The sequence below is a fragment of the Monodon monoceros genome, unplaced genomic scaffold (genome assembly GCF_005190385.1).
Source record: "Monodon monoceros isolate NGI ecotype Baffin Bay Population unplaced genomic scaffold, NGI_Narwhal_1 Super_Scaffold_2, whole genome shotgun sequence".
NCBI classification, from domain to species: Eukaryota; Metazoa; Chordata; class Mammalia; order Artiodactyla; family Monodontidae; genus Monodon; species Monodon monoceros.
This window is the reverse complement of record NW_021703776.1, coordinates 17,652,642-17,679,364: the sequence shown is the minus strand read 5'-3', so window position 1 is coordinate 17,679,364 and position 26,723 is coordinate 17,652,642. Positions and strand designations below refer to the sequence as shown.

At 39.6% G+C, this 26,723-nt stretch overlaps 2 protein-coding genes across 7 annotated transcripts in view; one reads left to right on the top strand and one right to left on the bottom strand.

Moving 5' to 3' along the window:
- The window catches only part of SRPK2 (SRSF protein kinase 2), a 228,282-nt gene that overhangs the window by 161,213 nt on the left and 40,346 nt on the right, over window positions 1-26,723 (bottom strand). The gene's annotated exons all lie outside the window — the stretch shown is intronic.
- Window positions 23,107-24,994, top strand: LOC114901833 (40S ribosomal protein S26-like). Its single transcript, XM_029233991.1, has one exon. The coding sequence runs from the start codon at window positions 24,306-24,308 to the stop codon at window positions 24,651-24,653; it is 348 nt and encodes a 115-aa protein (XP_029089824.1). The 5' UTR covers window positions 23,107-24,305; the 3' UTR covers window positions 24,654-24,994.

Here is a 26,723-nt window from a genome sequence, read left to right as displayed (position 1 = left end):
GCTTATTCAACTAATAGATTCTTTTCCTACAGAGAGCTATGAGATGATCTTAGCCCTTCTTTATTCAATCTGCATAGGAGCTTACTAAGAGGATACTGTCAGGCACAGTACTCCCAATATTCACTCATCTTTATCTGAAAAGCAGTTTCAAAATTAACCTAAGTACTTATAACTTCATCAAAAATAAACAGGTGGAATTTCTCCCTCCCTAACCGTTCATCCTAGTTGAAGCCCTCACCATTTCTTCCCCCGCCAGAATCCCTGCCCCTGATGTCTCACACCTCTCTAACCCTCGACCCACACTGCTGCAGTCAAGTTTCAAAAACAGCAAACTGATCCCACTACTGCCCTGCTTAAAGCCCTTCAGCACTGCCCCATTTCCTACGGCCACAGTACTTTGCTTTGGGGTTTGTGACCAGTCTCTTATAAAAATATAATGGGAATTATGGGCCACATGTCTCCCCAAAAGGCGCACACAAATTTTGCATACAGTCACACCAAGAAAACAATTTATTTAATGCCTTAAAATTCCAAACATAAGTAACAAAATTCCATCTCTAATTTCATAGAGAAATTAAAGGTTTCTCCAGGCAGGTCCACAACTATTTCCTGAAGGTAAGCAAAGTTTATTTTAACCAAAAAGCCATACATCAACATACAGATTATATATCCAAAAAAATTTTAAGGAATTTAGGAACTTCAGAATGATAAACTTTCCCAGTAACTAAACATTTCATTTTATTCAAGCTTGTGCCATTAGCACAGTCATTCTGCTAATGTTCTTGGAAATTCAATTCATCAGCACTTTGTATATGTTTTAGTTGTATATGTATGTATCAAAGTTTTAGGCTGTATCCTTAACCAGTCTCATAGAAATATAAAATTGCAGAAACATGCCAGAAGCCAAAACCTCAAACTGTCTGCTGTCCACCTTCTACCAAAAGGCCAATCAGAGACAGATATAGAGAGAACGGGGCGAGGCAGCACGCAGTCCATCCTTCCACTAAATCGGGGTTCTAATCCCAGGTGTCTCAAGGGGATAGCAGGCCTCCTGTAAGATGAGTGGGGTGGGAACAGCCATCACAAAAGAATGCTGACACACGGTGGCCAGAGAGTCTCATTTTTTCAGAATACAGAAATAAGGAATTTTGGGCTTCCCTGGTGGCGCAGTGGTTGAGAGTCCGCCTGCCGATGCAGGGGACATGGGTTCGTGCCCCGGTCTGGGAAGATCCCACATGCCGTGGAGCGGCTGGGCCCATGAGCCATGGCCGCTGAGCCTGCGTGTCCGGAGCCTGTGCTCCGCAACAGGAGAGGCCAAAGCAGTGAGAGGCCCGTGTACCGCAAAAAAAAAGAAGGAATTTTATGTGAAACGTTCCAAGTTTCCAAGCATCATGAGGCACACAAACACATCCACAGGTGTGATCCGGCCCACATGCACCATTTTGCGCCTCATGATAGTGTAGGTCTTATTTATTCACTTAACAGAAAGGTATGGCACCATGGTGCCAACCCTGCACCACCCTTTGCTAGGCGTGGGGACAAACAATGAAGAAGTCTCAGTCTACGTCCTCATCCAGTGGAGGAGAAAAGCACACAGACATACATAATGCCATAAACACTGTGGTCAGCGTAATTACAGAACAGGTAGAGGCCAGGAAGCAGTGAGAAAAGAATCCTGAATCAGCAGAGAAAGAGTGAAAGAGGTCATGGCAGTCTTCTCCCGAGGGGACATTTGGCTAGTAGGACTGAGCCAAACAGCAAAAAAGTAGAGGCCAGGCTGCAGCTTTACATTTCTGATATAAAGAAATGTAAAGTGTGAGGCTAGGGAGGTGAGGCTGGAAGGTGCCCTGCTGGGTCCATGACCCGGATAGGACTGTGTGTGTGTGTGTTGGGTGGGGGGGTGGGGGGGGATGCCAGCTGAATCACCTGAAGTTCAGGGCAGAGGGATGGACTGAACACAAACACAGAAAGCAGATCAAACCCTGAGGACGGATCATGTATCAATGTAGAGAAAGTGTATCAGCAAGTCTGAAAAATGCACTCAGGATTTTAATAATGTAGTAAAATTTTCTCCTTACTAAAGTAATGCATGTTAAATGGAAAAAATAGAAACCATCACATAAAAGAAGAAAATTTTACATCACCCATAATCCTACACCAACTGCTATGCATTTTCTTGCCATCTAGAAATATCCAATGACATTCTTCTGCCCAATCTTTAATCTACTTATTTTTCCCTTGATTCTCATTTTTATCGGCTTAGACTTCTGTTTTGTCACATCCATTATAAGCTTCCTCAAACCTTTTGAGGAATGAAATGGAGCATAAAAAAACTAAGTTTAGAAAGCCAAACCCACCTTGCCACAAATAAGCAATATTTATGTCAACTGCTTCAGCCTTTTCACATAGCACAGGCCAAAAAGAGAGATATCTTTTATTCTTTTCCATCAGAGAACCCATGCACTAGGAGAGGCTTGGCTCTGCACATAGTATGACCCTGCTTAACTGCCTTAGTTGACAAAAAAAACTTCAACAGAAGTGAAGAGCTTTTTTGTGCATCAAAGAACGTTATCAAGAGAGTGAAGACAATCTATAGAATGGGAAAAAATATTTGCAAATCATATATCTGATAAGGGTCTACTACCCCAAATATATAAAGAACTCCTACAACTCAACAAAAAGACAACCCAATTAAAAGACGAGCAACAGACATTTCTGAAAAAAAGATAGAAATACGGCCAATGAGCATATGAAAAGAAGTTTAACATCACTAGTCATTAGGATAATGCAAATAAAAACTACAAATACTCCTTCACACCTATTAAGCTATCATCAAAAATATGGAAAATACGTGTTATAAAACAGCGGTCCCCAACCTTTTTGGCACCAGGGACCGGTTTCGTGGAAGACAGTTTCTCCAAGACCGGGGCCAGGGGAGCGGGGGCGGTTCCATTGGTAATGCCAGCGATGGGGGAGCAGCAGATGCAGCTTCGCTCGCTCACCTGCTGCTCACCTCCTGCTGTGTGGTCCGGTTCCTCGCCCACGGCCCAGTACCGGTCCCCGGCCGGCGGGTTGGGGACCCCTGTTATAAAAGATGTGGAGACACTGGAACTCTTGTATATGGCTGGTGGGAATGTAAAATGGTTTAGTCACTGTGAAAAGCGGTGTGGCCATTCCTCAAAAAGTTAAACACAGAATTCTCCCATGACCCAGAAATTCCATTCCATTCCTATATTCCATTCCATATACCCTCAAAGACCTGACAACAGCTACTCAAACAAATCTTTGTACATACACGAATGTTCACAGTAGCACTATTCTCAACAGCCAACAAGTGGAAACAACCCAAGTGTGCATCAACAGATGAATAAACAAACTGCGGTGTGTATATATGCAGTGGAATATTATTCAGCCGTAAAAAGGAATGAAGTCTGACACATGCTACAAATGGAACCTTGAGGACATTCTGCTAAGTGAAATAAGCCAGTCACAAAAAGTCAAATACTGTATGATTCTACCTACGTCAGGTAATTTGATTTGTTTCAAATTCATAGAAACAAAAAGTAGAAGGGTGGCTGCCAGAGACTGTGGGAAGAGGGGAATGAGGAATTATTGTTTAATGGGTACAGAATTTCAGTTTTGCAACATGAAGAGTTCTGGAGACTGGTTACACAAGAAAGTGAACGTATTTAACTGCACACTTAAAAATGGTTAAGATGACAAATCTTATGTGTATTTTGCCAATTTTTAAAAAAAATTTTTAAAGGAATGAAGTACTGATACATGCTACAAAGTGGGTAAACCTTAAAAACATTATCCTAAGTCAAAGAAGCCAGACACAAAGGTCACACATTGTATGCAATGTCCAAAACAGGCAAATCCACAGAGACAGACCGCAGACTGGTGGCTGCCAGAAGCTGAGGGGAGCAACCGCTAATGGGTGTGGGTTTCTTTACGGGGTGATGAAAATGTGCTGGGATTAGATCACAGCGATGCTGGCCCAACTGTGTGAGATCCTAAAAGCCACGAAATTATGCACTTTCAATGGATGAATTTTACAGTATGTGAATTATACCTAAATAAAAAAGTGGGTTGGTTGGTTTGTTTTTTTAATGTAAGAAGCTGTTCTTTTGAATCTCGATGCCATATAAGACAATGAAATCAAAACTCTACTGGTCAAATGATATTACCCCACATTTCCACCTCTGTGAGTAACTGGCAGGTATCAGTTTTCTTAACACATAGTCTTTACCTTTTACTAGAGGAAACAGCAAAATGAGGTGGTGTGGAAGCAGCTTTGCCGCATGTGCACCCTGGCGCTCCCCGACACTCCCGGGGACCACGTGTGTGTGCGTGTGTCCACGCACCTGGGATCCACCCTCACTGCCCACACAGCTGCTCTACTTTGCCTCATCCAACGCCACAGACCTACCTCACCGCTGCGCCTCATCTCTGCTATGTTCTTCCACCCTGCTGTCAACTTTCCTTTTATATCTCTGCAGCCAGGGCCCTATATATCAGGGCCCAGATACAATCTCTGCCTTTTTATTTCCAATGGTGCTTGTTCTCAGGAGTTGCTCTAGTTACTGACAAGTTTTATGACCTGTGATACTAGAAGAAGGGGTTAAAAAAGAAAGAAAAAACAAAGGAGGCAGTGAAAGAAAGACAAGGAAGGGATAGGAAGAAGAAACTGTTTCAAGTTACCACAAAAATAGAATCAAAGTCCAAAGATTAGGGGACACTCTGTTCAGCCAGCCAAAACAAAGCAAGAGTACTCTAAGTGACTAAGGAATATAAAAGGCCAGCTACTGGGTGTCAGAGTCAAGCAGCTCAAAGAGAAGCAACAAGAAACAGAAAAAAGGGAGAAGCGAAAAAAGGCCTGGGGAAAGGCAACCCTCAAGGAAGCAAGTTCTCACGGTCAGAACAAATTCTACCCTGTGCCTACACCAGGGGACTTAGTCACAATGACAACTCAGCAGAGGCAGAGTATCACCCAAGACAAGCGGGAGTCAGGAAGAAAAATCTCAAGTGGTAGAGAAGCACACAGGGTAGTTCAGAGAGCTTCGAATCACTGAAAATGTAACATTCTGATGTTCCAAGGAGGACTACTTGTGTTACTCTAGACAAGTCGAAGCCTTGCTGCAGCTATGCCACTGGGACTATCAAAGCACCTTATATTTGTATGGTCCTTTCCAGTTTGCAAAGTATGTCTAATGTGCTCCTCACAATTACTCCAGGCAAAAGAGAATATCACCACCTTCAACTTCCAGATGGAAGGTCTTCTGACTGTACTAACCTCTCCATTACATAATACTGTGTGACTCATCCTCTGACTGATGTCAGAGGAAGTATGCAGAGTAGGTCCACAAACTATGAATAGAAAAAAAAAAAAAAAACTGGAGTGGAAGGCAGGAGAAACCAATGAGGAATGAACGTGGAGAGTATAAACAAAGAGCTTACGCTCTAAAAAATATGTAATATCTGCTATATACAGAAGAATATGTGCGTGTATATATATACACACATACACACACACACACACAAACACACACACATACAGATGCAAGTTAAACAGCACAATCGTAAAGCTAAAAATACTGGACCCCCAATATAAGAACTAAAACATTATTAATACTGTAAAAGGTATCCATCAGATTATCCTTGCCAAGACAATGAAGGGAGGGAGAGTAATAACTGTGGGACCAGACAGGAAGGAAAGAAGGTCTTGAGTTTTGTTTTTCTCTTAAATGGGGAAAGTATGAACAGAAAAAAAAGACAGTGAAAAGGGAAAGACTAAAGGTGTGAACTTCATCATCTACTGTAGCATGGTTAAAGTAATTTCCTTAAAATAGTTATTGAGCTCTTGACCATCCATTCAGGTATATCCATGATACTGATGATGATCTTACTATGTCTCTCTATCTTGGAGAGTGAAATCCTCATTAGAAGTAGCATGGACCCAGGTTCCAGACCATGAATTATGGTATGGATTTTTAAAAGCTCAATGAGCAATGCTTCCACCAAAATGATAACTTGTCCAAATTTGTAATAGAGGTATTTTTCTTTCCCAAAAGAAAGTAGTACCTTGCCCCTCTCCATGCCCCCAGTAAAATTCTAACAACCATCACCTCAGGGAAGAGCGCCAGAGAAGGTGCTTCTTCAAAGACCACAAAGCTTAGATTGAAAATTTGGGGCCTTTTACTTCAGAGCCAAGAGATTTCTTTCCTGCAGGTTTCACTGTAGGATAGGTTGAGATTTTAAGCACGGAATTATTTTTATCATATGTAATTAGAGGAATTAGAAGTACACAGTCTCCCAAATCTTCATAAACTTAATTCCACCTTAAAGCTTTAAACACACAATCCTGAGCTTCATTTTCAACTGCTCTTTTAGGAGATGGTTCCTTCTCTACGCACAAAGTCATGTAACACAGCTCTACTCAATAACTTCATGCTTTGTTTGGGGGCCATAAAAGGCAAGATTTTTATCTTAGACTCCAGGTACACAACAGCTAAAAACTATTCTGTTCACTGATGTCTAAACTAGTACATTCACTCACTATCATATCACCCTGTTTCATATTCTCAGAGCATTTACCTGAAATTAATTATTCATGGTCACTACTATATCCCTGGCATGTATTTGTTGTGCTGATCAATAACAAGTTAACTCTATTCCCCAGGAGTCTTCAGTGAGCCTCCCCTCTCTTCTAGACATCTCAGAATACGTGGCTCAATTCTACAGAGTGCATGTGGGTTCTGAAAGCAAGAGCTGAGGTCAGAACAGATGAACTCAGCCCTGTCACTTAACAGCTGTGCTGAAGGAGCTCCTGCTGGCCATAGATGGAACAATTTATGCATCAATAAATATAATAATACACAAACATGTTTAAATCCGTAATTAATTCTTTTAGTCCTTTTGGAAGAAGCTAGTAAAATCAACTATTTCAAAAACGTTAAATAAAATTAGAGAATCAAGCATGTATACTGACTTGCCTATATGAACTGCACCTGATGTATCCAAACAGTTGAAATGGGGACCCTTTTCTATAAAATATTCCAGGAAAATAAAGAAAGAATGACAAAATTACAACATCAGCATTTTGGAACACCTAATGAATTAATGGATGTGGTAATGGTCATCAGTGGCTGATAACATCACAAAAGAAGAGATAATCAGATATTACACGCTTTGAAAAATTTTAAAGTTAAAACTTATTTTTGCCAAAAATTAATAATTTTTTCTAAACATGAGTAAAAAAATGGCAACAGACATGACAGGGATTGTGGGCATGGGGAGGCGCGGAGTAGTGAGTCATAAGAATATGTGTTTCTTGAACTCTTATTTTTTTATATAAATTTATTTATTTATTTTTGGCCGTGTTGGGTCTTCGTGGCTGCACCCAGTCTTTCTCTAGTTGCGGCGAGCAGGGGCTACTCTTTGTTGCGGTGCGCGGGCTTGTCATTGCGGCGGCTTCTCTTGTTGTGGAGCACAGGCTCTAGGTGTGCAGGCTCAGCAGTTGTGGCACACGGGCTCAGTAGTTGTGGCTTGTGGGCTCTAGAGCGCAGGCTCAGTAGTTGTGGCCCACCGGCGTAGTTGCACTGCGGCATGTGGGATCTTCCTGGACCAGGGTTTGAACCCGTGTCTCCTGCATTGGCAGGTGGATTCTTAACCACTGTGCCACCAGGGAAGTCTGAACTCTTATTTTTTAAAAGAGAAAAAACATCCAAATAGAAAGACAAAGTAAAAATACAGGGATTTACAAATAAAAAAAGAGAAACCGCTGATAAATATAAAGAAGGAAAGTTTGACCTCATTTATAATCAAAGAAATGCAGATTTAAATAATGGCTTATTTGTTTCAATGGCATTGTCCAGAACTCAAGAATTTAATTGTATGACTTGTGAAAGTATAAGCTAGCAAGATGTTCCAAAGATCAATATGGAAATATGTTTCAAGATATATTTTTTAAATGATCCACTAACTTGAAATATAGAAGTTTATGTTCCAGAAATGTTATGCTCATTACAGCATTAAATAAAATGGGGGGGGGGGGACACACATCATAAATGTCCAACAATAGGAACAATAAACTGTTCAACATTAGTAAAATTTCATTAAATAATCATTCTCACAAAGAGTATTTAGAAAAAATATGCTTTAGAATATATTGTAAGACTCATAACAAAATGGTGTGACGGGTATATTAATTTTCTAATAAAGAAATAATTTATAAAGGAGACTAGAAAGATCAATACCAAAATATAATTAATCCCTAAATACTGAAGTATTTTTTTTCCCTTTTACACTCCTTTGTAAGTCCAATTTTCTTTCTTTTTTTTTTTTTTTGCAATGAACACGTATTACTTTCACATCTGGGAAAATAACACACCACACACACATACCATTAGCTAAAATGACTAAAAGGATTTTAATAACACTAACTCTACTATAAACTAGTTTCAGACCCTGGGCAATTCATTTAAGTTCTAGGGGCCTGCTTCTTCAGAGATAAAATTCAGAAACTTAACTAGGTGAATGGTTTTTCAACTGTGAAATCATGCATGTCAAGTGTTTCAGTACTTGGCCCAGAATGAACACTCAGTACATGTAATGCTGTCTATTACTATTAACCAAGGGCTCTCAGCAGTGGCAAACAGAACTTGCCAAGCAAGTCTGAGAATTCCAGACCCACGGCTCTCATTTCAATCATTTGCCTTTTATGCTTTAAAAATTAGACTCCTGGATACGATTTCAATTCAAGAAAAGGTTTTACTGTTCTAAAACCTGACCAGATAGATGATCCTTACAGTTTCTTGCAGTATTATGTCATTCTAAACATTACACAACTGTATTCTCATCCCTACAGCAAGCCTAGAAATATTCTTGATGAACACACAAATAAAAAACCAGTTTAACTGTATTTGGCATGATTTAAATATACTGTACCGTACTGTAATTCTGAGATTCTTTGATCATTTTCCTCCAACCTGTGTTCAAATTACAGACATTAGTTACTAAAACGTTTCTGAAATTACTTCCTAGTTGATATCCTGTAACTCCCAGCCTTTTTACACAGAGCAAACTGGTGTACGCTAAATAAAAAGGTATCTTTTAGGTAATCTTTAAAAGTGTGTCTCTTAACTTGACAGGAAAGCATTCTTTAAGCAGTGGAAACAACCTCTCAAATAACTATTCAGAAAGGACTGGAAAGCAGCATTAACTTGAGTAGTCTATCTGCTACTCAATCGAGACACTCTCAAGGACTAGGTAAAACACAATTATTTATTCACTTGTACAACTTTCCCTCCGTGTTAAGTCAGTCCTTCAGTACAAACTAGTACAAATAACTCTAAAAACCAGACAGCCCACCAGGTAAACTATGTTTCTGACTTCTAGTTTTGACAATATTTTATTCCTTGACCTTATTCCAATTTTACAAATGAGATCAAAGGTCAAGTAAATATCAGTTGTTTCCATGGGCATCTTTCTAATTAAGATCCCTATTATTCTTAATATCAAAATGTTAATGACGAGATAAGAAACTGATACAAGGATAGGGCAACAGTTAACCTGACCTTTGGATTAGACTTCCTCATTCCAGGATCCATTACATCCATTTGGAGACATGTTTGGCTTACGGAAGAGCATATGGACTCTGATTTCACCCAGAGTTTAGTTCCAGCCCATTGGCCACTATTTACTAGCTCTATGACATTAGGCAAGCTATTTAACCTCTCAGGATCTGGTTACCCAATATTCAAATAAGGGAAAACAATATCTAGAATTACAGGGCAGTCAAGAGTCTTAAATGATAATAAATAATAGTAAAGTCGTAAGTATTTGTTCCCTCCCCTTCTCCATTATAGTTGAAAATTCGACTCGGATTTGACTCTCTCTTTTTTCTGGGGGGAGGAAGAGCTACCACAGCAATTCAATAGTGGGGGTGTCCATCCCTCCCAGCAATTCTCAAAGTACGGTTCACAAATCCGAAGAAATCCACGAGATCAAACCACTTTCATAATGATACCAAGATACTGCCTTTTTCACTGCTGACATGTGCACTGACAATGTAAAAGCAACAGCAGGTAAAAGCGGTGATACCGTAGCACCAGTCAAGGCAGTGGCCCCGAACTGCACTAGGAGTCACTGTATTCTTCACTGACAAGGACTTGCAGCTAAGGCAATGCCAGTTTCACTTAGGAGTGTTCTTAATGAAGGAGTAAAACATATCAATTTTTATTAAATCTCAACCCTGTATACATATTCTCTTATAAAATAGGAAGCACTTGCACTGCATCAATGGATGTTTTTAGGAAAAACACTTGGCAGTTGTTTTAGATTTGAGTAGAACTAGTCCCTTTTTCCAGGGAACACCTTTCTTACTTGACTGACAGACAAGCAATGGTTATTCAAACTTGGGTACCTGGCAGACACATCCTCAAAAATGAATGAAATGAAGCTGTCGCTTTAAAGAACACAACTGACACAAGGACACAGCATGGGTTTAAGAATTTTTGCATATATTTTAGCCAAAGTAACATATTCCAACAGACTAAAGGCAGAAGTGTAAGAATCTAGCTTTTAGTAAGCCAAACATTAAAGAAATTTTTAAAATGTAAAACAATGTCATTCTAATTTTTGTTTTGAAAAACTTCTATTTCTTCATTTAAAAGTACGCTATTTGGGGCTTCCCTGGTGGCACAGTGGTTAAGAATCCGCCTGCCAATGCAGGAGACACGGGGGTTCGAGCCCTTGTCCAGGAAGATCCCACATGCCATGGAGCAACTAAGCCTGTGCACCAACTACTGAGCGTGCGCTCTAGAACCCCCGAGCCACAATTAATGAAGCCGGCGTGCCTAGAGCCCGTGCTCCGCTACAAGAGAAGCCACCGCAGTGAGAAGCCCGCGCACCGCAATGAAGAGTAGCCCCCGCTCGCTGAAACTAGAGAAAGCCCGTTCACAGCAACGAAGATCCAATGCAGCCAAAAATAAAAAATAAATTTAAATAAATAAATAAATTTATTTTTTAAGTATGCTATTTATGTTAACATGGAATGGGTTTACTATTTATTCTTTTAAATGAATTAATTTTTCTCAATTTTAATTTCTAATACAGTAACTATAATAGATATAAACCAAATCAAAAGCTCTCTGATATCAATCTTTAAGAGTCTAAAAGAGTCCTGAGAGCAAAATGTTTAAGAATAACTGTAAAAAAAAAAAAAAAAAAAGAATAACTGTAAAGTTCCTTAATTCAAGCTATTTAAATAATCAAAAATGTCACTTAACACTTTAGCCTTTTATATTCTTTCTGTCACATCCTTAATAAAAAGAACTTTACTAACTTTACGTTTAGTTTACCCTTCAGCTGTCAATATGCTCTAGCTTAATGAACCTTTTTATTGGAGATATGCTTCCCCATCTCTTTTGAGAACGTAAGTAAAGCTCTGACTCTAGAAAACAGAACTCGAGCACTACAGAACGCATGCAATTTCTGGGCTCAAGGATGTCCTTCAGGCTCTGTCACTAGACCTTGGTATAAAATCCTGGCACTGGACAGCTGTGAGGTATCAGTATTTCACATGTCCAGTTTTTAACTACTGTACTCCAAAGAGAGTCACAAATCAAATGATTGCTAGCCAATTTATAAAAGATTAATTTACATGCATGAGTCAAATTCATGTTTTAAAACAAAAGCCAGGCAATATTTTCAAGTAGACCAGGAGTCAAATCTCAACTAAAATAAAACACAAATCCAAAAGAGTGAAAATGAAATGTGTCATATATAAAAGACTAATTCACAGTATTTCAAAACTGACTGAATGCCAGTCAAGAAAAATGTTCACAGTATCACCTTTACATATCTCTAATTTCTGGGAAAATGCAACTAATATATTATTTAAAAATTCTACACATGTAAATCTAAGACAAAAGTTTTCATCACTGCAAACGGCCTTTTCAATATAGCAAAGAGTTACAATCAAAATAGAATTACCTACTATTAAACACTAGGCACTCAGAATACAGGGATTTAAGTACAACAGCCTCCAGGTATTTGTGGCTTTATGAAAAAATTTTAATATTCATTAGCAATATTATTAAGGTTTAAAATTACCTTCTGTCTTTTCTACATTCTTAAAATCTTTTTAAGAAACATATTAATGATTAATTTTAACAAGCTTTGGTTTTGAATTTCAACATGCACTCCCCCCCACCCCCACCCCCCACGCCATGAGGCATGTAGGATCTTAGTTCCCTGACCAGGGATGGAACCCGTGCGCTCTGGAATGGAAGCATGGAGTCTTAACCACTGGACCACCAGGAAAGTCCCTCAATATGCACTCAAATTTAATCCAAGAAGGGGAGAGACATAAGCTGCTTTTTACACTTTTTCCAGTTTTTTCCCCCCAAATAATCAATGTCTTTTTCTAGTAATCCAGTTCATCAAATCTTTACATAGTTATATATTTTTTTATTTGCAATGTTGTCTGCTGCTTGGTTTTGCTGTTTAAAACAAATTATTTTTCAAAAGAGTAAAGCAACATCTATGCTTTAAAACACACACACACACACACATTCACTCTCTCTCACAATCACACAAACACCCACACACGTCCCTAACAAGGTACAAGAATAAACCTTTTAAGCCAATATTCGTATTTTGCTCAGCACCTCTCTCCTTAATTCCTTAAATTCCGCCAACACAAAAATTTTGCGAACTTAATTATTTGGAAGACAAAAGGGAGGAGCTACATATGCAAAATGTTTGTTAAACAAAACATAAAGCAAATGTATCAGTATAATTTCTTTACTGTTTCTCACTTTAAAAAGCACACACACACACAAAAAAAAAGCACACTAATTACCCTGAGAATAAATTACAGAATAAACTATAAGTTTTCAGAAAAGGGAGCCAGTAAGCTCACTTCCACATTACTCATCTACAAAAGGCATACTAAATAGAGCTTATAAGAGGACTCAATGGCCAAAATAAAGTCAGAACTAATTTAACTATCTAATTTAAAATAGTTATAGTTAAAACTAATTTTTAATTAATTAATTAATTTATTTATATTTTTGGCTGCGTTGGGTCTTCGTTGCTGCACACGGGCTTTCTCTAGTTGCAGCGAGCGGGGGCTACTCTTCGTTGCGGTGTGCGGGCTTCTCATTGTGGTGGCTTCTCTTGTTGCAGAGCATGGGCTCTAGAGCGCAGGCTCAGTAGTTGTGGCACACGGGCTTAGTTGCTCCACGTCATGTGGGATCTTCCCAGACCAGGGATCGAGGGCCTCTCACTGTTGTGGCCTCTCCCGTTGCTGAGCACAGGCTCCGGACGCGCAGGCTCGGCGGCCATGGCTCACGGGCCTAGCGGCTCCGCGGCATGTGGGATCCTCCCGGACCGGGGCACGAACCCATGTCCCCTGCATCGGCAGGCGGACTCTCAACCACTGTGCCACCAGGGAAACCCCGGCAGGAGGAATCTTAAGCACTGCGCCACCAGGGAAGTAGGGAAGTCCCTAAAGCTAATTTTACTTTCAAGTGAGAAATCCCCATTTATCACCCAAAATGAGACTGTGTCCCTCCGCAAAACCTTCTCATATACAGCTCCTAGTTGGAAGTAAATTCTAGATAAGCCTATACACATACACACAGAAGTAAAAGTTTGCACCCAAGCCCATTCAATGGAGAGAGAAGTCTCTTCAATAACTGGTACCTGGGCAACTGGATACACACATTCCAAAAAAACTTAAGCTGGACTCCAACCTTACACCATAAACATAAATTAACGCAAAATGGATCAACAACCTAAATATAAGAATTAAAACCATAAAACTCATAGAAGAAAACGTGGTGGGGGGGCAGGGCAGACACTCAGGGCCTTGATTCTGGCAACAGATTCTGAGATTATAAAAACAAAAGCATGTTCCAGAAAGGAAAAATAGATCAACTGGACTTTATCAAAATTTAAAACTTTTCTGCATCAAAGGAAATTATCAAAAAAGTGGAAGACAACATACAGAAGAGAAAATATTAACAAACCTCATATGTGATAAGGGTCTGATACCTAGAATATATAACAAACACAACCACCAAAAGACAATCCAGTGAAAAACTGGGTAAAGGACTTGAAGAGACATTTCTCCCAAGAGGTGCAAGTGATCAACAAGCACATGAAAAGATGCTCAACATCATTAATCATTAAGAGACTGCAAATAAAAACCACAGTGAGGTGTCACTTCACACCCACAAAGATGGCTATAAATTAAAAAAAAAAAAGAAAAAGGAAAAGGAAACCAACAAGTGTTGGTAAATGTGTAGAGAAAACCCTCACACATTGCTGGGAGGAATACCAAATGGCACAGCCTCTGGGGAAAAGTTTGTGATTCCTCAAAAAAATTAAACACAGAATCACAACATGACCCCAGCAGTTCCACTCTTAGGTATATAACCCAAAGAAGTGAAAACTGGTACTCAAATACATATACACATGTTCATAGCAGCACTATTCGTAACAGCCAAAAGGTGGAAACAACCCAAATATACATCAATGGATGAACGGATAAACTCTGGCATATACAAATAATGGAATATTATTCAGTAATAAAAAGGAATAAAGTACTGATTCATGCTACAATGGGACGACTCTCGGAAACATTAAGCAACGTGAAAGCAGCCAGACACAGATGCTCGCGTATTTTATGATTCTACCATATAAAACATCCAGAATAGGTAGACCCAGAGAGACAAAATGCAGACGAGCGGCAGCCATGGGTTGGGCGGCGGCGGGCGAGGGGTGGGAGCACCTGTTTAATGCATACAGGATTTCTCTTGAGGTTGATGAGACGTTTGGGAACTAGAAAGAACTGGTGGCTGCACAACACTGTGAATGTACCAACTGCCACGGTTCACCTTAAAATGGTTACTTTAATGTTTTGTGATGTTCACCTCAATTTTTTTAAAGTTTGCACAGATATCTCACTTGTTAGTCACATATCTCCACCTCAGCCAGGAATGCTTTCCCTAGCTCCGTGGTCTCCTCTCAACGCCTTCGGAGACCCTAGCGCATAGCATGGATGCAGCTGGAGAAAAAAACTCAGTCAAAAAGACCTATGAAAAGAAATAGTAAGAATGTACATTTACAAAAAGATTGAAATTTTATGCCAGGGAAAACACTAGAGAAACACTAGAGAAAAGTATACACTAAAACTTCCTTAATAAAATTCAAAAACAAACGAAGGTGAAGCCTCTGTGAGCCCAGGCAGTGACAACTGTTCAAGTCTGCATTACCAGCAAAACATTAGAAACCGCAGGCAGCAAAGGACTTCCTCCTAACTTTTCAACTTCAAACCACAAGGCAGAACTGCCCATATCTCATATTTGAGACATTGCAGGCAGTCTATTACTTTTTGTAAGGGCTGATCTTTGGGGCAAACAAAACATTACTGGCACTGTTCAGAATGTTAAGAACAATGAAGTCCTTCTTCTCATTTACTTACTATGTAACTTACTGAGCACCAAAGTATACAAGATGCTACATACTAATACAACGGAGGGGAACAGTGTTTCTTGCCTTTAGAGTGAATATTTTAAGAAGAACAAAATAGAATAATAGTACATTAATTTCCAAGTGGTGAAAATACCTCTACATTATGCGTAGTATTATATATCTATATCTTTATACTACAGTAGTGATTTGAGGACACATCACTTCACTCACACCTTTCCATAGTGGAGCCAAGCTAACTGGCTGAAAATTTCACCTAAGAAAGCTTTTCTCAAGAAAGCCAACTCAAGTATGCACAATAGAAACAAATTTTTGAAAGGATTCAAACTGTCTTTCCTTAAAAGCACTGACTAAATGATTCATAACCGAAAAACTAATGAATGTACAGTATGAAAAGCAAGGCTGTTACACCCCCTTTGACTGGGGAGGAATGTTACTGACGTTTAACAGGTGTGTGGATCAGGCATCATGCCTTGAGTTTTCCCATCTACTACCATTTAATATCCTGTAATCCTATTATGCCTATTGTAAAGTCTACCATGTACACTGAAGTAGGTACCTCAGGAAGTTAACTGAAGGTATTCATCATTAATAATTACTCGGTGGTGGTTTCATTCAAGCAAGACTTTTATGAATCCCAACTGTATCCTCTCCAAAAGGGCAGCTCTCAAGATCCCTACATATACTAATTTAATAATCAGGTAATCTAGGTCTTCATCCAAGTCAATGATAAAAATATTTAACAAAATAGTTCCAAAGTATTTCACCTCACCACTAACAAGCTCTTTGGAAGTTAGTACTTAATTCATTAATCACTAATTTTGGAGAATAGGTGTTCTATTATATAAACCACATCTAGCTCTTCAGCAAAGTATCATGAGAGAAGATCATATGCCTTGTTGAAATCAAGACCTCCCATGGCTAAAGTAGCCTGCTGGGCCCACGGTAAACATTCTATACCATGCTACCCACATGAAGCAACCAAGAACCAGAAATGTCAAGGCAGAACTTAAGTTCACACACCATCTCAATGGGTGAGCTAAGACAAGAAACCAGTTCTTTTCACAAACCCTATTATTTTTTAAATGAATTCATGCATTATTTAATGGCATCATCTTTCCCTACTTCCTCAAGCCTTAAAAAAACGAAGAAACTATCTTGACTCTTATCTCATACCTCATCAGCAAATCCAGTCAGCTCCACCTTCAGAATAAACCTGCAATCTGACAATTCTCACCTCCTCCACTAAGACCACCTGCCCACTCCACCATCACAACCCGCCCAGACCAGACTGCAGCAGCCTCCTCCCTGGTCTTCATACTTTCACTCCTGCCACTCTACAGTCCATTCCCCATACAGTGGCCAGAGGGACATTGTTGGGTTTTCTTTTTTTCAGTTTTGAAACAACAGAATTACAGTAAAGTGCAGTACAAAGAAATGTTTGTTTTCCCCAAACCACCTGAGAGTTAGCTGCCAACATGATGTTCCATCATCTTCAAATGCTAAGAACAAGGATGGTCTAGATAACTACAAGAAAATGATCAAGATCAGAAAATTGAGCCTGACAGATTACTATGGCTCAATCCTCACACTCCACCCGCGCCACCCCCTACACATGGTGGAGGCAACGGGCAACTCCCCATGCAGTCTGCTCCCCGCTTGGCACACTCGCCTAACTGACTGAGCTGCAGCATCCCGCACCAGGCCACCAGGTCAAAGAGATCCCCTCTTCACCCTGCTTGGGCTCTGACTCTTCCAGGCCCTCACAACATGGACACTCTGTCCCAGGCCACCCTTCTCATCCCACCTGGGTCCAAATAAGCTGCTCGGGGCCAACAGCTCCTCACACCCCCTCCTCACACTGTGAGTACCCACCTTGTTATGCATCACATAATGGCTTTAGGTCATAACTGTCGAGGAGGAAGGGGAAAAGATTTATCACTTTTAAATGGACTTAGGTTATTTCAATCCTTTGCTCAAAATCTTCCAAGAGCCTTTTAATCTTTCTCAGAATAAAATCCAAACTCAACTCCATGGTCTACTAGGTCCTATAAATCTGTCCCCTACCTCCTTACATCACTTGGTCTCATATATGCGTGCTGGCCTTTATTCTGTTTTCAAGTACACTAAACCCTTTCTTACCTCAGGATCTTTGCACTGTATGTTCTCCTTGAAAGCTCCTCCACTCCCCAAATCTTCAAGGTCTTGGTTCACACCTCATTTCTAGAGGTTTTCTCCCAGTTCCCTCCTCATCCACCGTCCCCACACTCCCTACCTATCCCCTTGCCTTTATTTTCTCTAAAGCACTTATGACTGGTATGATATATCTATTTATTTATAACCCACAAGAACAGAACAATTTCTGTTTATTGTGTATCCCCATACCTAGAACAATACCTGAACATCTGCATGATGCCTAAATTCTTCAAGAACACATCTTGGTGACACAAAGTAATCAATCATAATGCCATCTTACATCTAAACGTTATATGTGAAGATGCCAGAAATGGCTGTGTAATTTTAAGATATTAATGTTGACACTGCATGGTGCTTTGAAGTATACTATTATTTGCAGTAATACTGAGCAGTATCTATGTTGTTTATTTTCTCTTTCACAAACGAGGCACAGAAAAGTGCAATGATCTGCCCAACACTGAAGAGCCAATGATTGACAAGATCACGACTAGAATTTGAGCCCTCCAAGTTTACTATTAATTGCACCAGGCAAGCCCCTCTGCGTGTACACCCTCATAATCCCCAACATCCTTTACTTTCACCTTCCAGAATTACGGGAATATTTCAAAAGAACAGCTAGAGGTGCAGAAATACTATAATTTTCAACCCTACCTACAAATGTGTGTCTTACTAAAAGCATAATACATGCATTGACTACAGGTCTATTACACAACAGCTTCATTTTTATGAAGAGTTGATAATGGGATTTTTAGCACCATATCCTAGGACTCAGGAAACTACAGCCCACCACCTGCTTTTCTTATATGTAAGCTAAAAATGGTTTTTATATTTTTAAATGGTTGCAGGAGGAAAAAAAAAATCAAAAGAATAATATTTCATGACACCTGAAAATTATATGTAATTCAAAGTTCAGTGTCCATAAATAAAGTCTGATTCCAACACCACCACACTCATTCATTTATTTACTGTCCATGGCTGCTTCTGCACTACAATCACAGGGTTAAGTAGCTGCAACAGAGATGTGGCCAGAAAAACCAAAAGTACTATCTGGTACTTCACAGAAAAAGTTTGTCAACCACTGCCACAGTCTCCTGATTTTTCATCTCTCCCCAGCATCCTGACCTTCAAGAAATGTTCCTTTTCCCTGCCAAATCCGGGTAAAGTTTTTCCCATAGCACCTGATGCTTCTCCCATCACTCTGCATTCATTCTGACATGTATAATTGTCTGTTATATATCTGACTCCCCAACTAGATTACAAAATGCTAGAGGAAGAGGCCCACATCTGCTTGTTCATTATTGTATCCCTGGTGTTTAGCAATGCCCATTTATACTAGGTGCCCAATACTTGCTGAATGAATGGAAGACAGAGGCACTAAATTTGAATGAGCGAATTTAAGGAACTCTCAAACATACAAGTTTCTTCTAGAAGATACCAGAAATACAGATTGCCTGACTTTCCAAAGGAGCCACACAAATGACTCTATCTACCCCTGGCTCATTCCAGTCATAAACCACAACATCATACAAAATGGACTGGGATCATATAGGGGATTGGGTGTGAGGAGTGGGGAGCTTTAAATTAACCTGCAGTCCAGCAGTAAAGGGTATTAACAGCAACAACAGCAAAGGATGACACAGGGCCCCAAGCTCAGATATGAGCTTACATGATACTGATCACAGAACAGGCTGCTTCCCAGTTTCAACCACCCCCTCCAAAGTTTTCTTTACTCCCACACTGCCTGAATCTTTATATATTTCACCATGTCATACCGCCTGTTAGTCATCTAATTTATTCACTCACCTTACAAGGAATCTCTTCTTAAAATACAAATAGATTTGAAAAGCTAAAAAAATAGGAAAACTTCATGCAATAACAAAAAACCCCCAAAACTAAATTTTTCTGGTTTCAACAGAAAAGACGTTAATCAATGGACTAAAACAGTATCTCTACAGATTTACACTTTAAATCCTTAGTAACCACAAATAACAATAAGAAATGCACAATAAATGTAGTTTAAGGCAAATGGATATTACACAATTACTTTGGATTATACTTCACATGATATTACACAATAAATTTCAGATGTGTCAAAAAGTTAAATATAAAGAATAATCCATAAAAACAAAACCTTTTTTTTGCACTTAATTTTGTTTTGTTTTGTTTTGTTTGCAGTACACGGGCCTCTCACTGCTGTGGCCTCTCCCGTTGCGGAGCACAGGCTCCGGACGCGCAGGCTCAATGGCCATGGCTCACGGGCCTAGGCACCCCGCGGTATGTGGGATCTTCCCAGACCGGGGCACGAACCCGTGTCCCCTGCATCGGCAGGCGGACTCTCAACCACTGCGCCACCAGGGAAGCCCCAAAACCTTTTTTTTAAATACATCTTCACTGGAGTATAATTGCTTCACAATACTTTGTTAGTTTCTGTTGCACAACAAAGAGAATCAGCCATATGCATACACATGTTCCCATATCCCCTCCCTCTTGAACCTCCCTCCCATCCTCCCTAGCCCACCCTTCCAGGTCATCACAAAGCACCCAGCCCTGTGCTATGCTGCTGCTTCCCACCAGCCAACTATTTTACATTCAGTAGAATATATATGTCAATGCTACTCTTATTTACTTCGCCCCAGCTTCGCCCTCCCACCCCATGTCCTCAAGTCCATTTTCTATGTGTACTTCTTTATTCCTCCCTGCCACTAAGTACATCATGACAATATTTTTTTTTAGGTTCCATATATACACATTAGCATACAGTATTTGCTTTTCTCTTTCTGACTTACTTCACTCTGTATGACAGACTCTAGGTCCATCCACCTCACTACAAATAACTCAATTTCGTTTCTTTTTATGGCTGAGTAATATTCCATTGTATATATGTGCCACATCTTCTTTATCCATTCATCCGATGATGGACACTTAGGTTGCTTCCTTGTCCTGGCTATTGTAAATAGAGCTGCAGTGAACATTGTGGTACATGACTCTTTTTGAATTATGGTTTTCTCAGGGTATATGCCCAGTAGTGGGATTGCTGAGTCATACGGTAGTTCTATTTTTAGTTTTTTAAGGAACCTCCATACTGTTTCTCCATAGTTGTTCAATTTACATTCCCACCAACAGTGCAGGAGGGTTCCCTTTTCGCCACACCCTTTCCAGTATTTATCGTTTCTAGATTTTTTGATGATGGCCATTCTGAACAGCATGAGGTGTTACCTCATTGTAGTTTTGATTTGCATTTCTCTAATAATTAGTGATGTTGAGCATCTTTTCATGTGCCTCTTGGCCATCTGTATGTCTTGGTGAAATGTCTAGGTCTTCTGCCCATTTTTTAACTGGATTGTTTTGATATTGAGCTCCATATATTTTCGTATATTTTGGAGATGAATCCTTTGTCTGTTGTTTTATTTGCAAATATTTTCTCCCATTCTGAGGGTTGTCTTTTTGTCTTGTTTACTGTTTCCTTTGCTGTGCAAAAGCTTTTAAGTTTAATTAAGTCCCATTTGTTTATTTTTATTTCCATTACTCTAGGAGGTGGGTCACAAAAGATCTTGCTGTGGTTTATGTCAAAGAGTGTTCTTCCTATGTTTTCCTCTAACAGTTTTATAGTATCTGGTCTTACATTTAAGTCTTTAATCCATCTGGAGTTGATTTTTGTGTATGGTGTTGGGTAGTGTTCCAATTTCATTCTTTTACATGTAGCTGTCCAGTTTTCCCAGCACCACTTACTAAAGAGGCTGCCTTTTCTCCATTGTACGTTCTTGCCTCCTTTGTCATAAATTAGGTGCCCATATGTGTGTGGGTTGATCTCTGGGCATTCTATCCTGTACCATTGATCTATCTTTCTGTTTTTGTGCCAGTACCATACTGTCTTGATTACTGTAGCTTTATGGTATAGTTTGAAGTCAGGGAGCTTGATTCCTCCAACTCCGTTTTTCTTTCTCAAGATTGCTTTGGCTATTCGGGGTCTTTTGTGTTTCCATACGAATTGTAAAATTTTTTGTTCTAATTCTGTGAAGAATGCCATTGGTAGTTTGATAGGGATTGCACTGAATCTATAGATTGCTTTGGGTAGTATAGTCATTTTCACAATATTGATTCTTCCAATCCAAGAAAACAAAATCTTGATCCAGAAAGCATACTCTAGCTTTGGAGTATCATTACTACAGAACGAACAGAAGAAAGTTAAACGAGTTCTGACATGTAAAACTTAAGTCTTTAAATTTAGAGTTCATTCATTCAACAACTATTTAAAATGCACATAACATTCTAAGCACTGATGTAGGCCCTGAATTTTCAGAATGTTTGAATAGAGCACACAAGGCCCCTGATCTCACAGAGCTAAAGTCTAGTAGGGAGATGAGCAAAAAGCACAAAAGGCAATGGAAACTTCCTGTAAGCACTTAAGAGGAAAAGACACACTGTTCCAAGAGAACACAACCGAGGAGGCACTGTAGATGGGATGGTCATGAAAAAATTCTCTGAGGCACAACATCAAAGCCAATGGCTTAAGGAAGAACAAGAAACCAGCCAAATGAAGAGTAGGGAAAACAGCGGCACAAGGCCACAGGCAGCCAAGAGTCCAGGGCCACCGTGAATGAGAAAATGAAACAAGAGCAAGTGATGAAAGATGGTATTTTAAAGTACTAAGAAGCACACGTATTCCTACACAATACATCATTACATGGGAAAAGTACGTTCTTCACAGCCACCTACGTTTATCCACCTAACAAAACTAAATCAAACATGAAGCCAAAAGTTGCCAGGGAGGAGGAAGGGGAAGTACATACATACTATCAACAGAACTGTACATTAGTTTGCTCTTTTTAAAGACAATCTAAATGTAAGCTTTTATGTACAGAATGGATAAACAAGGACCTACTTATAACACAGAGAATTACATTCAACATCCTATGATCAACTGTAAAGGAAAAGAATATTTTAAAAAGGATGTATAGGGCTTCCCTGGTGGCGCAGTGGTTAAGAATCCGCCTGCCAATGCAGGGGACACGCGTTCAAGCCCTGGTCTGGGAAGATCCCACATGCCACAGAGCAACTAAGCCCATGCGCCACAACTACTGCGCCTGCAAGCCACGACTCCTGAAGCCTGGGCGCCTAGAGCCCATGCTCTGCAACAAGAGATGCTACCGCAATGAGAAGCCCACACACAGCAACAAAGACCCAACACAGCCAAAAATAAATAAATAAATAAAAAAAAATAAATTTTAAATAAACAAATAAAAAGGATGTATACATATATAACTGAATAACTTTGCTGGACAGCAGAAATTAACAGAACGTTGTACATCAACTAAACTGCAATTTTATTATTGTAAATATTAAAAAAAAGTCTTCTATTGAATTTTTAAAGACTTCTTAAAGTCTTTTATTGAATTTTTGTTACAATATTGCTACTTCTTTTTTTTTATGTTTTTTGGGGGTTTTTTTGGCCATGACGCAGGTAGGATCCCAGCTATCCGACCAGGGATTGAACTCACAACCCCCTGCCCTGACCCCCCCCCCCAACATTGGAAGGCAAAGTCTTAACCACTGGACCGCCAGGGAACTCCCAAAGTTCAATTAAAAAAGAAAATCCCGATAAAAATAAAGACAATCTAAAAATAAATAATAGAAACTATAGCATTGCTCTTACCTTTAGACTCAATAGACTCTTATTTACCAAAAATTAACTCTTCCTCCTCTCAGAACTAACTGCACAAAAGATATCTGCCAAAGGGACGTTTATAAAATAAGAAACCACCAAAAGGCCTACAAATATGTAACTATATAAATTGTGATGCATTAAGTTTACATCAGAAAGATGAGTATAGATTAAATAATACCTAAAATGTTTACTTTATCAAGTAATAAATAATGACATTTAGTTTGTATATATGGACAAAATGCAAAATGTATATATTGTTAAATTTTTTAACTTGAAGTCACAAATAATTAACATTTTGTAATCACTAGCTGCTCTGCTCAGGATTATTTATGTTCAGTTGTGTCTATTTTAATTCAAAAGATACAGAAAAGAACAAAAAGTATTGTTAACAAAGATTCATTCCGGCTTTTCAGAATTAACAACTGCTAATATTACAAAAAATAGCTAAATTAACCCTTTAAAACAAACTCAAGTCCCAATTTCCTCTCCTACTTCCAAACAGCAGTAACATTCTGGTGTAGCCCTGCCAGTCCGTTTTCATAAACTTTTATAAGAGACAGAGAAACAGAGAGAGAATATACACATATCCATCAACAATATATAGTACTGAGTTGTTGGAAAACTTCACAAAGGTGCTACTCTTTTGTGTCAGGTATCAAACTTTCTGATGCAATGCTGTGTGTATAGTTGATAAAAATACCAACAGATCTACAGCATTTACACAGCATTACAATAATCATGGAAATATAACCCATACTGATAAACACAGATTTTTCCCAATTTTTTCTATCACACAGTTCTACAGTTTGTTTTCTTAAAAAGTATAAACTTATTTTTATTAAGTTAAATAACATTACTTACTAACTAGATGATTATTAAACTTCTAATAAAGCAAGGCAAATAAAAATAATTCCCACTCTTCCGCCTCCTCGCTTCCAAGATGACCAAGAAAATAAGGAACAATGGTCGTGCCAAAAAGGGCCGCGGCCATGTTCAGCCTATTCGCTGTCCCAACTGTACCCGTTGCATGCCCAAGGATAAGGCCATTAAGAAGTTCGTCATTCGGAACATCGTAGAGGCCGCAGCCGTCAGGGACATTTCCGAAGCGAGTGTTTTCGACGCCTATGTGCTTCGCAAGCTGTATGTGAAAGTGCATTACTGCGTGAGTTGTGCCATTCAGAGCAAGGTAGTCAAGCATCGTTCTCGGGAAGCCCGGAAGGACCGAACAGCTCCACCCCGATTTAGACCTGCTGGTGCTGCCCCACGACCTCCACCAAAGCCCATGTAAGGAGCTAAGTTCTTAAAGACTAAAGAAATACTGTCCCCTGGAAAGACAATAAAATGGAAATTATACTTTAAAAAATAAATAAATAATTCCCCAAATCACCACTGATTACTAGCTTCTACCAACTAATAAACCAAATAACTGCAGTAATGCTCAGTTTTTAAATACAACTATAATCATCCAACTATCAAAAATCAATCACGGCTTTAAAATGAACAATGCATATCACATAAAAAGAAAATCTATATTAATTTTTCTAATTAAAAAGCAAATATTGGGGGCTTCCCTGGTGGTGCAGTGGTTGAGAGTCCGCCTGCCGATGCAGGGGACACAGGTTCGTGCCCAGGCCTGGGAAGATCCCACATGCCACGGAGCAACTGGGCCCGTGAGCCATGGCCGCTGAGCCTGCACGTCCGGAGCCTGTGCTCCGCAACGGGAGAGGCCACGGCAGTGAGAGGCCCGCGTACCGCAAAAAAAAAAAAAAAAAAGAAAATTCCACCTGTTAATGCAGGGGACACGGTTCGATCCCTGGTCCGGGAAGATCCCACATGCCACAAAGCAACGAGCCCATGTGCCACAACTACTGAGCCTGCGCTCTAGAGACCATCAGCCACAACTACTGAGCCCATGTGCCACAACCGTTTAAGCCCGCGCACCTAGACCCTGTGCTTTGCAACAAGAGAAGTCACCACAATGAGAAGCCTGCTCACCGCAACGAAGAGTAGCCCCCGCTCACCACAGCTAGAGAAAGCCCGCACGCAGCAACTACGACCCAATGCAGCAATAAATAAATAAATAAGCAAGCAAGCAAGCATATATTAAAGACATAAGCACAAAATGTTTATTTGTGGAAAAAAATCTAATGTACCTTGTTGATGACTTATACTATTTCTCCTGCAATTTTCTTAAAACTACATTCAGATATTGATTTGTTGCCATCTACTGGTTAAAATCATATTTCAATAATGTTATTTCACCTCAAATATTTACTACAGTCAAAAATATCTTAGCAGGGACTTCCCTGGTGGTCCAGTGGTTAAGAATCTGCCTTCCGGGCTTCCCTGGTGGCGCAGTGGTTGAGAGTCCGCCTGCCGATGCAGGGGACATGGGTTCGTGCCCCAGTCTGGGAAGATCCCACACGCTGCGGAACGGCTAGGCCCGTGAGCCATGGCCACTGAGCCTGCGCATACAGAGCCTGTGCTCCACAACAGGAGAGGCCACAACAGTGAGAGGGCCGCATACCGCAAAAAAAAAAAAAAAAAAGAAAGAATCTGCCTTCCGATGCAGGGGACGTAGGTTTGATCCCTGGTAGGGGAACTAAGATCCCACATGCTGCAGGGCAACTAAGCCCAAGCACCACAACTACTGAGCCCACGTGCCACAACTAGAGAAGCCCTCGTGCCACAACGAAAGATCCTGCATGCCGCAACGAAAGACCCCACGTGCTGCAACTAAGACCCAATGCAGCCAAATAAATTAAAAAAATTTTTTTAAATCTTAGTAGTGTTCTTTGCAAACTTTTATAAAACTACCGTGATGAATTCAGTTTTGGAGAAGTTTTTAAAGCTGTATCATGAGTTAACTGTATCTTGAGTTCTAACAATATCCTCACATAAAATTTTCATTCATGTGTTAAGACTGTTTTAAAACTAAAATACAATGGTAATTTGTGAGAACTATAAAAATCTTCATTTAATTAAAATACATTTGGAATTTTTTTTTCTTTAAAATTCAAATGTTTACACGCCCCTATTTTCTAGAATATTGGAGCTAAAGAATTCAGGATATTCCCACCTTTTTACAGCCGAGTTGTTAGAATAAGGATCCAAAAAAAAAAATCCATATACTACATTTGTTTATTTTGCACTTTAAGTTACTTTTACTCTACAGCAGTCCCTCCCCTCTCCTTCTTCCCTTTTTTTCTTTATTTTTTTCTCCTTCACTTTTTTTTTTACACAATTATTTTTGAAAGAAAAAGCCACTGCACTGCTTTTTAAAACCACCCTTTTAGCTACCCAGATTTAAAAAGCATAACAAACAAATGTAACACATGGACTTATTTTTGGATCCCAA